General features: G+C 40.9%; 2 protein-coding genes across 4 annotated transcripts; both read right to left on the bottom strand.

Moving 5' to 3' along the window:
- Positions 1–132: 132 nt before the first annotated feature.
- Positions 133–3,539, bottom strand: timm10 (translocase of inner mitochondrial membrane 10 homolog (yeast)). The gene is made up of 2 exons (XM_068589127.1): positions 3,316–3,539; positions 133–1,339 (listed from the first exon to the last, which is right to left on the bottom strand). Exons 1-2 carry the CDS (start codon positions 3,384–3,386, stop codon positions 1,153–1,155), a joined length of 258 nt encoding a protein of 85 aa, XP_068445228.1. The 5' UTR covers positions 3,387–3,539; the 3' UTR covers positions 133–1,152.
- A 171-nt stretch (positions 3,540–3,710) lies between these two features.
- LOC137793282 (uncharacterized) lies at positions 3,711–12,544 on the bottom strand. 3 transcript variants are annotated; one of them, XM_068589349.1, is made up of 7 exons: positions 12,350–12,544; positions 11,344–11,459; positions 10,234–11,264; positions 9,275–9,370; positions 8,052–8,541; positions 5,282–7,129; positions 3,711–4,558 (listed from the first exon to the last, which is right to left on the bottom strand). In XM_068589349.1, exons 2-7 carry the CDS (start codon positions 11,444–11,446, stop codon positions 4,224–4,226), a joined length of 3,903 nt encoding a protein of 1,300 aa, XP_068445450.1. In that variant the 5' UTR covers positions 11,447–11,459; positions 12,350–12,544; the 3' UTR covers positions 3,711–4,223. The 3 variants fall into 3 exon arrangements, with proteins under 3 accessions (XP_068445450.1, XP_068445452.1, XP_068445451.1); XM_068589351.1 differs by having other exon boundaries at positions 5,282–7,108; XM_068589350.1 differs by lacking the exon at positions 12,350–12,544 and adding an exon at positions 11,828–11,948.
- Positions 12,545–12,613: the final 69 nt, after the last annotated feature.

The raw sequence follows: 12,613 nt of genomic DNA, 5'->3' as shown, positions 1-12,613 counted from the left end.
TCTTAAAGGCACAGACACATATTTCGCAAGCCCTACTTTCTCTGGGCCTAAATTAGTGCGAGATATGAAAAAAAAGTGTGTGGGACAGATTAAGATTTAAATACCCATACAACAAAACTCATGTTAAGATAAATGACAGTTTTATTAGAGTTCTCAATAACAACACACTGTGCAGTTCTCCAATTTCCGATTCTGATAAAAAGCTGTGTCACTGGCACAGCGGTTGTAGCACATGAAACAAAAACAAAAAAACTTATCACAGTCAAAGAAACATGGTCCAGTCACATACTGCACAACATAATCCACAGACGCATTAAGTTCAGTTCATCTTCTTCACACGTCCGTGTAGCCAGAATGACCCGGCTGCTAGTCTGCATCTGAGTTTACAGACAAAGCCGACAGGCCTGAAAGAAAGTAAACTATGCAGTGTTACACATTTGAAAAAAAAAACAACTAATAAGACATGCACTGATTTAGTGCATGCTCTGATCTATCTATATTTGACTTGCTGCAGTTTATTGTTTTGAAAAGAATCATGTCTGCATAACAGATAACTTCTAATCGTGAACAATACATTTACCTGAATACCATGTTGTGCTGCAACGTTATGAAGAGGGCCCATGTGTACTTTACCCCTTTCAAAAAACAACAAATAAATAATTCACCCAAGTTCAAAGGGTGACGTGGGAACAAATATTAAATGTAAATGGTGTTTGTTTTAACCTGCCAGTATTTGAGTTTCTGCAGAAGAGAAAGCCCCTTTCTGGGACTCCAATCAGCTAAAAACAAGCACAAAGAATGGATTAGAGATAATATTACACATCCTCTCCCCTTTTCAGTTAATTATCAGGTGACTTTTTGAGGATCAAGTCAAGCTGAATGGAAAAACTAATCAGATGCATCCAGAGAAGCTAGTGGAGCAGTGAGCAGTTACAAGATGTCCTCCAGTTCCTCCGGCGATTCCTTGAGCCCCATCCAAGGTCTCATCCTCGACTGCAGTAAGAAAGCAGTTTATCTCCGTGGACCCTTAACAGCATAATTCTTCACACTTTATTGATTTCCCAAACAAAACCCACCCACTTAATAACCCATGACCTTTTAACCCTCCCACAATGCTCTACTTTGATCATTTCATTAGCGTCTCTATCCGCTTCACACAGCTGCCTTCCTCATCATTTCCTCGTCCTGGACTGAGAGCTCGGTCAGCTTGCGTCCCAGCCGCTCGTGAAGGTCCAGATACTTGGCCACGCAGCGGTCCAAACACACAGATTCTCCCTTTGTCAGCTCGGCCTCCTTGTAATGTGGTGGTACACACTTTCTGTGGCAGGCGTTGGTCATGCTGGGAAGAAAGAAAGTCAGGAGACGGTTAGCTTCTGTTACCACACTGTGTAATGATTGGGTTATAATTTCATGTGTTAATGCATTTTCTAGCTTATTTTATCATGTCTAAGCACCTTACCAAACTCTAGAGCACCATCTGCTGGAATCAGCCAATTTCTTTTTAAATTTTGTGCAGCCTTGCTTGACCAAGTAAATAGCTTGAAGCAACTATTTGTCGAATTTGAATGTGATTGTAGTAACGTTAACATTATTCTGACAACTATGGAGCTGCACAGATTATTTTTATCATCAACAGATTTACTGTTCAAGCGATCCTAAAGCCCAAGGTGATGTCATCAAATGTCTTGTTATATTGAACCAAAAGTTCAAAAAGAAAAAATATGCAATCTTCTAACATATAGGACAATGGGACGCTGCAGAAAAAAATTTTTAATGAATTTTTGCCGATTCACTAATTGGACAATATTTTCAATAGATGCAATATTTTTTGGGATAGCTGGTGTAAATGACGGTCATGTGTTTGACTTGGTTAACCAGCGTTAACCAAGTCAAAGTGAGGCTTTAGATTTCATGGTCTTCATTTTACTTTAGTCAATTTGTTTATATCATAGAGATAATGCTCATTAATAAATTAGAAACGAAGAGTGAATTAAGCAGCAACAACATGCCTGAAACTACAAATAAAAAAACAAATCCCCATGTGTTTTACTTTGTCTCTAGACTGTTTTCACACAAGACTTATTGGTTTGTCATAGTGTTATTACATAAGTTATTACCCCTCCCAGTGTGAAGGTGAGACCAGCATGCACAATACCAGGACCCTGAGACTGAAGCAGCTTCATCGAATCCAGCCATCATTCATTTCATTAATTGCACCTGTACCACTGATCTGAACAGGTGCTGGTTAAATTACATCTATGCTGACAGTCCGAGAGGTCGTCTTGGTCTCATTTACTTTGAAACAAGTGTAGTTTTAAAGATGCAGAGGCATGAAGATAGAGAACTGTGGCAATTGTGGCTCAGATGCCGGTCTGTCAATCAGAGAATCGGTAGTTTGAACCCAGCCCTGCTAGTCCACGTTGTTTCCTTGAGCAAGACACTTAATCCCTGAATACTCCACGTTGCTGTGTCTATGGTGTATAGATCAAAAATTGAAGTCGCTTTGGATAAAAGCATCAGCGAAATGTATCTTTGAGAAAACACTAATGATTTTTTTTTAAGGCTTTCTTTTTTAATGTATTGTCCTCAATAGACACGTGTGGTTTACATCTGAAGGTAGCGATGAAGAGGATTTATTCAAACAGTGAGAAATACCGTTTTAATTGCATGCATGTCTGTTTTATTACCTTTTTTAATCACACAATGATTTATTCAAATGTTTAATGGGATCAGTATCATCAAAAAATATATATTTTTGGGAATATTCTGTGGGTGCTTCGTTTGTTAGATAAAAGTGCTTGTGAGCATATCTATTCCATCAAAGTCCCTTCTGCTGTAGGGTAATGCACAAGTATCTAATAAACTGTTTCCCATTCCAGTTAGAAATTAGTTGTAAAAAAAAAAAGACTTGTGTATCCCTATAATTATCCTATAAACTATTTAAAGACGATCAATACACGCTGAGGCAATTCAAAATCAGGCTGCACTGTAAAGCAAACACTAACTTTAGCTGCAACTTAGCTAAACCTATTTAAGATCGCGTTTTACTGAAACACACTGAACTGGCTCGTACAGTGCTGCCACAATTGTTGTACGTCACGTGACAGTCCAGTCTGTGACCCGATTGAATCAATTCATCTTCCATGTATCGAGCATTAGGAGGGACTACATGGTCACATATTTACTACCGCTGAACGTCCCTTTAATACTAAATATTGAGTTTAATAGACATAAATTGATACCCTTCACTCCTGACAGAAAGGTTGCATTAATTAGACGCAGCTCGCGTTAGTGGTTAGCTTGCTCGGGCTTTACCGGTTGTACATGTCAGCCATCATCTCCACCTCCAGCTCCGCCGCCAGCTGCTGTGCCTTCACGGGATCCATGTCTGCGCTTCAGTGCTGCTCTCGCCCGGCTTTGACCACAAAACACGCCTTCCTAATGACCCTCTGCAGCGGACGGTGGACAAGAGACCGAGCCGGTGCTGCTTCTTCTTCTTTAACCTTCAAACCTGCAAGACGCAAAACACGTGCGTGTCGTTTCCGCTCCCACTTCCTGTCAATAAAGTTGGATTCAAACTGGACCCAGAGACAGTGCGCCCTCTCGCGCCTTCCTGTGCAATAATCTCCAAAGATTCGTGTTTCAATGTAATGGTCCGTTACCATAAAAAGTGACATTTCAGTTTTTTGTTTTTATTAATAACCCATAATTATATAATTTACACAAAACCTGTGTACAAAAACCTGCTCAAAATAAAGTTTTTTTTTTCAACAATGGTAACTTTCAGAGACACGACGCCACTAAAGTGCTTTTACCTTCATTTCTTTGAAAATTCAACATTTAATGAAAATACAAAACTAATAAAATAATTGAAATCGTGAACAGTAAGATTTTTTTTCTTGGTAGCAAATTTTTGGCATATTATTGAAAATTAAACAACCATTTGAACCTTTAATATGGAACTAAATGAAGGTAAAACCAGCACGCAGTTTGTCATCCTTGCATGCATAAAGCTTATAATTGCCAAACACTGACTGATGGTGAAAACAGAAAAGGAAGGACATAAAAATCTATTGTACATAGCTTCACAGAAAACTGGTTGTCTGGCATCTTTGCAAACACACATAAAACCCCAACAGCAATAACGTATTGCTTGACATAACAAAGTGCTGAATTAGTCACACAACATAGTAAAAACTATGCACAAATACAAAGGTGACTATCTAATCTCCAGTTACATCAATCTCAATCACATCTTCCTCCTCCTCCTGCTCAGAAGTTGTTTCAACGTTGTCAAGTCCATTCTCACATTCTTCGGCCAGAGGCAGTTTGTCCGGAGAGAAAAGCAGAATGTCTACCTCCACTTCTTCCTCTTCTTGATCGCAGCCGGAGCTCCTGCCGAACCAGACAGCATCCAACAGAGGTGGACTAGTTCTCTCGGGGGTCTGGAGGTTCAAGTTGGACACCAAAGGCCTTTTGTCTTGTTGAGGCAGGTGCGTGTCACTGGGAGATGATCCTTCAGTCTGTTTTGGTTTATCCGACACTTCTTCATCACAGGCTGTTTGGGCAAAAACAAGTAAAGGAAGAAGAAACTCAGATGGATTATCTGGAGTATTTAGCACGGAGATCTCACAACTTCTGAAATACAAATTGCCAAACCATAAACTCCAGATCTTATTAATACAATTTAGAGTTTTTAAATCCGCCTCATGGGAGACATTTTACGGAACAAACATTACTATTAATGATGATATTTTAAGGACATTTGGCTGACAATACTTTTGTTCTTGTACTACGAATGCAGGACTTTCTCGCAAAGGAGTATTGTTAAAGTCATACTGATACTTATACATAAGTAAAGGATCAGAGTACTTCTTCCATCACTGCTGCAATACTTTATACATCTAAAAAGTTAAATTGGAAAATAGTGTGTGAATTTGATTAACTAAGCTTGTAAACAAGGTTCTGCCAAATCCTTTAATGTTCTTTTTCATAAAGGCTTATCTTAAAACTAGCCCAACATTATGAAAACAACAATTTAAGTCTGTTGTGGTCTTTGCTACCCGTCAGTGTCATGCTTTATACATTACACCACATTGCAACGAAGTAGATTGAGTTTATAATCTTATGCATACTGCAGTGAATGTGTTTCTATTTCAAATAAAATCAAATATCAATGGTTCAATAGTTTCAGTTTCTCATTGTCTACTCTCACTGAATACAGTAAAAAGGGCTTTAAAAAAAATGCCACTTAAGATGCGAGGAAGAGACACTTCTTTACCTTCATCAGGATTCTTTAGTGACTTTTCTGTCTCAGCTGCCAACTCCTCATTGAAGGAAAACCTCGGAGGGGACTCATCACCCAAAAAAACGGTCTCATCACGAGTAGAGCGGCTCGTCTTGTCTCGCGGTGATTTCTCATACTCAGCTGCTGATTTGTTGATTACTTGATAGTGATTTTTATCAACTGTGCCATTGAAGACGGCGCGACACTCTTCAACCCCGTCGCTGTTCGTAGGCTGAGCAATGTACATTTCTGACCCGTTAGTTATTTCGTTAAATCTGCTACCACAAGTCTTCCCTTCCTCACTTTCTTCAACTTTTGAAGTTTCACTTGTTTTCTTGTCCTGACTTTCTTTTGAATTCTTTGTTTTTGAGTGTTGGCGTTTGATGAGCTTTTTAAAGTCCTGCAAACTGACCATTCGTGGCTGTTTGGGTTCCCCGTGTTTTCTTTCAGTTAGGATTACGTCACTATTGTGGTTTGCCTCAGCACTTAAGGCCATTGGTGGAGCTGCCTCTACTTTACTTCTATTTCTCATCCGTTTTCTACATTTCTTTCTTTTTATGCTGTCCTCTTTTAACACGCTGTCAACTTGCACCTCTTTTTTTACATCGGGGCTCCTGCTGTCCTTGACAGCAAGCGAGCTTTCTGGAGGTATCTCTTCAATCTTTGTTTTTCGTGGCCTTCCACGTCCCCGCTTGGGCCCTTCTGGTTTCTTCACAATCTGATCTCTGCAGACCACAGGCTTTAAAAGCAAACTTTCTATGCTTGAGATACTTGGTGTTGCTAGAGTTTTTTTCAAAAAGCCCCTTGTCCCAATCCGCGTCTGGTTACTACCGAGATCCCCAGACCTTTTGGTTTTCTTTCTCTGACTTTCCGTGATGGTTGACGGTTCCTTCTTTTTCCTTACAAATGTGTTTGGCATGTTTGAACCGGCAGCCATTTCTCTTTCCTTTGCCAGCACATTGTTGCTCGACAAACTGACTAAACAAACGCCCAGGTTGATTTGATTGGAGTGTTTTTTTGTGTCATCGCTGACCTTCAAATGCTTGTATGACAAAGGGGAACTGGCCTCTTGTGGACAATCTTTGTGTTTCCTCTTCCTCTTTTTAGGCACCGCAGCATCACCTTCAGGGACAATTTGTTTACATTTGAAACTTTTCTTCTTTTTCCCAAGATCACATTTCTGTTCGGCCCCGTTTTGATGACCAGCAGATATGGCTCCTCTCTCTTCCACCTCTTTAAAAGAACAAGACGCTTTCATTGTTCCACCACTTTGTGGATTCAATTTCAGATGTTTTTTCCGTTGCTTTGACCCACAGCTGCGGTTTGAATCATGGGGTAAAGATGCACTTTGATTTGCTTCGTGAGTGATGGCACTGAGAGGAAACTGTAGTGGCCGGGAGTTTACTGCAAGCCAGGGTCGGAAGCCATGTGCAGGTGACTGTGGCTGAATATCACCGCTTTGATTCGTTGAGCTGTTGAGGATCGGCTGCTGTTTTGCTGGTGAGGTGGAATCCGCTAACGGAGAGAGACATGGAGGAAGCCGCAAATCATCCATGCAAGGTAAGGAATGCAAGGACTGTGCTCCATTTCCATTAATCAGGGGCAAAAGCTCGAGTATGTTCTGATTGTCTTGTAAAGGCAGTTCCTGGCATGCTGGGAAATAAGTAAGGGAAGTAAGTTTCTGTCCAGTGAGTGCTTCAGGATATGAAGAAATTTGTGTTTTGGAAAGTGGCATGCCCTCGTGGCTCGTTCCATCTCCTTGCCCCACGGACGGGACAGATGAATGACACTGGCCAGAACGCTGCTGTTGAGCTGGCTGAGCTGTAAAACAAGAATAGAAACCTGTACAACGGAGAAGTGAGAAGACCGCCATTAATCATCCAGAATTTACAACAGAGAAGTGGTTGGCATTTGGATAAATTGAAAAGATGTGTAAAAGCATTGTGGGCATTTAGATTGTGGTACGGTGTGATAAATGCGGTCATGAAGTGGAGTGGAGGATTGAGGGGGTCTTAAAACACAAAGAATGGATATTTCAGGTGCGACTGCTTTCGTTGGTTTCTTTAGCAACTGTTTAACTTTAGCCCGCTAAACAATACACGATTCAGATCATTTTTTACCAGATGTACAAAGGTTGAAATTTTAGTTTAAACAATTGAGAATAAAATAAATATTCAAGTAACATTTTCCTTATTCCATCTTTTACGATGGTAAAATGAAAAAATTTGAGTATTGTACATTTGTTCAGACAGAATAAGTATTTGGACGTTATCGGCTCAGACTTAAATGGATAGTTCAGATTTTGTTTGTACGAGATACTTATCCACAGTCAGTGTATTACTGATGCTCTCCAGCTGTTACTCCTCTGTTTCTACAACCTGTTCAGCTTCTCCTCTGTAAGTAATAGACTGACTATGGATAACTACCTTGTAAAACCCCACTTAAAAAAATTAAATAAAACCAGCAGATGCTTATGGAAATTGTGATGAGCGTTTTTTAAATGCTGTGAAGTGCTGGATCATAAATAAGATAAATCAGATTGAGATCAAAGGACTAAATAGAGAAAGGATAAAGCTATAGAGAGCCTTAAATTGTTGACTACCATGATTCATCATGTGTACAAAGTTACGTTAGTCAAGGGATCACAACATGTCAGATATATCTTTTTCATTATCCTAATTAACAAATCTCTCTGTCTTTGGGTTAAAAATGTTTTAATTAGCCCAACAATGAGGCAATCGTGTGTCTAAATGCATTTAAATACCTGTATTTGTTGATGTGTGACCAATTGGTTTCCCAAAATCCTGGTAATACTCGCATCCCGCTGTACTGGCGGCCGCATGCATCCGACTCAGCGGTCGCTCATTCTCTGTAACTGGAACCGGGCAAATGGCCTGTGCTCCTTCATGGTTCGGTTGATGATAATGAGCCTTTGTGCAGTCTCTGTCCAAGTTTGGCAGGAAGTTCAGACCCATCATGAAGTCCTCCAACAACTTCTCTATGTGCTCATCACACTCCTCCACAGGGCCTGGAGGCTGGGGTAGCGGGACCGACTCAAGGCCGCTATCAAGGCAGTTACTGGAGAGAAGCTGGGAGTCAGATGGGGAGTTGGGGTGAGGGGGTTCGGGGGAGTTGCTGGTAGCAGGTTCAATAGTCGGGGTCTTTGGTTTATGAGCTGGGCCTGGCTGGACACAGGAGGGAGGAGGCTCACTGTTTGTGAGGTCCGTCTGCAGCCTTTTGTGGCAGGAACCATCCTGTTGAAAATATTGAAGACACTAACAGTCACATACCTTTTATCAAGTTTAGATTGATGAGATTCAAATAAGTATTAACCCTCGTGTTGAGCTCTGTGGGACCCGTTTTCATTTATCAAAAGAAAAATGTTACGATTAATTATTTTTTCAAACTCAGACACGTTGGCTCATTTCCTGTAAAGAACATAAATGAACATAAATGAGACTTTACACCACCTCACACATTTATATTACATACAGGATGTTCAAGTCCACTGGGCCCAGGGATAATAAGAGCGTAAATTGTAGGCCTGCTTATTGTGAGTTTTGTTTGTTTTTATGCCCCGTCATTCCTACGCAAGGTTGAAACATTGTTGATAAATTCAAGTGGCGACACCTGTCTGCTCTCACGTTCCTGCACATTTTTTTTATTTTTATTTTTTGTAGAGAGAGAAGCTTGTGGTTTGGTTTTGGTTTGGTGACAGTGACTTTGAAGAAGAGGATGAGATTGAGCATCAGCTAGTTCCATAATGAAGACGAGTGAAGAAAAATGACCCAGCTTTGTAGATGTGTTTGCAAATGTAATGTTCTGTAATGTTCTCTGCATTGCCCTGCATCCCCAAGGCAGATTAATACTAAGTATTTATTCTATTTAGCAGATGAAGTGATTCTAATTGCAATGTAAACATCCAATTACATATAAGTAAACTTGATGAAAAGTATTTATGTATAAAAAGCACATCCACATGTATACCTGTTTCAGGGAGGTAAGAACTGACAGCGCCTCATCTGTGTTTTGCATGCTCACAACCTCCCACACTTCTCCATTGGTCCTCCTCCTCAGCTTCACCTGCACAAAGGGAAGAAAAGATGGCGATGAAAACAATTGAGTTTCTTTCAAGTTTGTTATGACATTCTGATGGCGTCATTGCTGAGACAAAACAATCCTGTCATAAAAACCAAATCCTCCAATTTCCATACTTTTCTTTGTTTATGAAATGACAAGTCATTCTTACAGCCGGGACTGCGCTCCAGGGGAAATGAAGACATGACTCAAACTTAAAAGGCAACTGCAGTTGAGTGATTGTGATAACCCGACAGATTTGATTTGATGAAAATGTTCACTACAGTCGGTAGTTGTAACTCAACAAGTTGATGTCTAATCTTTCAATTACATCTTGTTCAAAAACACTAGACAACAAACATTAACTGAGCTTAAGTCCCAGAATAGTAAGATCACAAACTGCATGACAAAATATGCTCAGCCTCAGCCTCAGTTAAAAAAACAAAACTGTCTGTGAAAAGTGTCTCAAAGGTAGTGAGATGCAAAAATAAAGTCATTCTTTTAAAGGGTTTTTTTGTTTGTTTTGACAGTAGACATGCAATGAAAGGGATATGTCAAGATCCCTGGCTGAACTTTAAACCTGGAAAGTCATGGTCGAGAGCCTTAACCCCGAATTTGTGGATGTGCCTTGTATTTTGCTATTTTTAATGCCAAATTGGCCCTTCCTGAGAGCGAAGAAAGACTCTATACCTGAGGGGGGACAGGACTCCTGTCTGTCTGTTTAATTTGTCTGAAACTTTACTGTGCATTAAGGAAGTTTGACTTGGTTCATAATAAATGTATAATCTCACCTAGTTTAGCTTAAAGGTTCACAAACGATTCTTTCCAGGTTTATTTTCTCCATGAAAAAAGGAACTCGTCCTTCATACCTTGATAGAAATCTGAGTGGTCTCTGTCTCCATCATCTGCTGCATCCGTCTCAGCTTGGTCAGGCTCTTTATCCCTACATTTGCATGTGCATGCCTCATCTCTGTTGAGTTTCCTTTTTCCGCTCCGAGCATCTCATCTCTGTTGCTCCGCTGCTCTGTATTTTCCCCATTGACAGCTGTTTTGCCATATGTTTTTCTATCCTTCAATCCTCTCCCTTCTTTAGCAAACACCTGTATGCTCTTCCCAATGTTAGATGACTGCTGGTAGGCTCCGTTTTCCTGAGAGGTTGTGGAGTTTGAGTCATCATTAACAGACAAAGAGAAGGCCATCACGTTGCTGGACAAAGATGAAGTTGGCGTGGGATTCTTTACACTTCCAGAGGATTGATCGAATGCAGACTCTCCATCACTTTGTACTCCACTGTGCACACAGGAAACATGTGGGCAAGGAGTGGAGCTAACTTGTGTATCAAGTGTGATGTTATGGGATTGCATTGAGGTAGAACAATCCACATTTTTAGCGACAAAGGGTTCAGACTCTAAAGTGGGATGTTCAGTTTGGGCGGAGTGTGTAGTAGAACAGCTCACCGCCTTTTGCAAAGATATAACACTCTGTCTCCCTGTGGATACACAACTTCTCTTTTCAGTTGGAGAAACTGTGTTTTTCCATCCAGCCACCTTGGCCTGAACTTGTGTCTCCTGCATTTTTCTGTGTCCATTCCTCTCTCTGCAACGTAAACCTTTCTGGGGTTTTCCCTCCCCCACCTGTCCATTGTTCTGTCCTTCAACAAGGTGTGAGATCCCAAACTGGCAGGCTGCAGAAAGTAAGTCATTCTGCTCTGCACTTCCTTTCACCTCCACCTCGCCGGAGTACAGAAGACAAACCAGCTTCAGCAAGGTCTGGGACTTCACAGCCTGGAGCCAGAGCTCGCGCTTCTGGCCTGATGGAGGAGACGGAGAGGCGGACAGCTTCTGACATAGGTAAGGACTGAGCGCCGCAAGGATGCAACTGTGGGTTGGGACTGAGATTCCTTTACAAACAGTCAGAAAAATAGGTTAATATTTTATTACCATTTAATCTAAAATGTTTAGGTATGCTACACAGCTCACCCTCAGTTTTCAACAGGACATCACAGAATTGGGCATTGTTTTGTTGTTTCTGCAGCTCTCCAAGAAGCTGCATGTCATAACCTGGCCACCTGTACCGCTGCATGTCCTCATGGGTACTGGGAACAAGGAAGGACATAAGAGGTGGGGATGTCAGATTAAGAAATATGGTTCATCTTGTTGTACACCTACCACTGTTGGGACAAGTTAACATTCATCCTATAATTTAACTTTAGTTCCTGCTTTGGTTTTACTATTTGCCATCTACTGTTCACTTAATTTTCGTATTCAAAAATGTTTGTATCGTGTGCATTTCATTTTCAATTAGTAAATCCCTTTAAAGTAATGGCATGCTGAATAAAATGTCCTTACAGTATACCGTTAAACTATTTACTCACTAGATTATTAAAACAACCTTCTCCTTAAAAAGGCAATGCATTGTATTCAATGAGAACCGTCAGCGTGAACAATCAACACCACGGTTTACCATTGATTTTGACCAGCTTGGGTTCATGTCAGCCTTCATGAAGTACTCTGAGCAGGTGGCAGCCATATGGCTCAGCCACGTGGAGAAGCGCAACTGCGCTCGCGCACTGCCAGCATGTTGGTGAACTTCATGTTAAAAAAAAAAGTGGCAGCGATTTTAATTTTTTAGGGCATGGTTGTACATTCCCACTAATTTATTCCATATTATGTTACACAGCCGACTTGTTTACAATTTGACCAAAACAATTTCTGTCATCGTCGTTAAGAGACGCAGGAAGTTAACGTCTCTGGACCGCTGCAGCGTAAAGTTAGCTAGCGTTACCATTAGCAGACAAATGAAAGAAAAAAAATGGCCACCTTAATTATAAACAGTAGATTATTGATGTAACGTGAGCCCAGCCGAATAATTGTGTGAAGGTAACGCAGTGCTTGTTAGATAACGATGTTAGCAAACAGACAGTAAAGCTTGCACTGCGCAGCTGAACTGAGGAAACAGTGAGCATTAGCTTAAAATCACACTTACCAGTTGCATTACATCTGTTACTCTTGCGAGGGCTTTGCTGCAACAATAAACTGCACGTTCATGCGTTAAACTCCGAAGTTGCGGCGGCATTACATGTTCGTTGCCTTCTTCCGAGCTCCAAGTTGTCGCTAAAGTGGGCCGCCAACTCAAAGCGCCACCTAGTGGCCGCTCTGTCACATGACAGCGAGGGGAAACTAAAGCTCAGGGCTTTACAATTACTTTTTTACTGAATCATTATGCAATAGTGTGATAAACAAGAGGCAA

The sequence above is a fragment of the Clinocottus analis genome, unplaced genomic scaffold (genome assembly GCF_023055335.1).
Source record: "Clinocottus analis isolate CAN_PGR_092001 unplaced genomic scaffold, fCliAna1.0.p SCAF_22, whole genome shotgun sequence".
NCBI lineage: Eukaryota > Metazoa > Chordata > Actinopteri > Perciformes > Cottidae > Clinocottus > Clinocottus analis.
Note: the sequence above shows the minus strand (reverse complement) of the source record. Positions and strands in the feature narration are given on the sequence as shown.

What these genes read in the sequence shown, in the direction of transcription:
- LOC137793282 (XM_068589349.1), bottom strand. Translation starts at nt 11,446, where the DNA reads ATGCAGCGGTACAGGTGGCCAGGTTATGACATGCAGCTTCTTGGAGAG. An exon ending in CCACTCAGATTTCTATCAAG is followed by an intron (nt 9,371 to 10,233) that starts GTATGAAGGACG and finishes CCCTTTGTGCAG; the next exon opens with GTGAAGCTGAGGAGGAGGAC. An exon ending in TCACACATCAACAAATACAG is followed by an intron (nt 7,130 to 8,051) that starts GTATTTAAATGC and finishes TCCGTTGTACAG; the next exon opens with GTTTCTATTCTTGTTTTACA.
- timm10 (XM_068589127.1), bottom strand. Translation starts at nt 3,386, where the DNA reads ATGGATCCCGTGAAGGCACAGCAGCTGGCGGCGGAGCTGGAGGTGGAG. An exon ending in ATGGCTGACATGTACAACCG is followed by an intron (nt 1,340 to 3,315) that starts GTAAAGCCCGAG and finishes CTTTCTTCCCAG; the next exon opens with CATGACCAACGCCTGCCACA.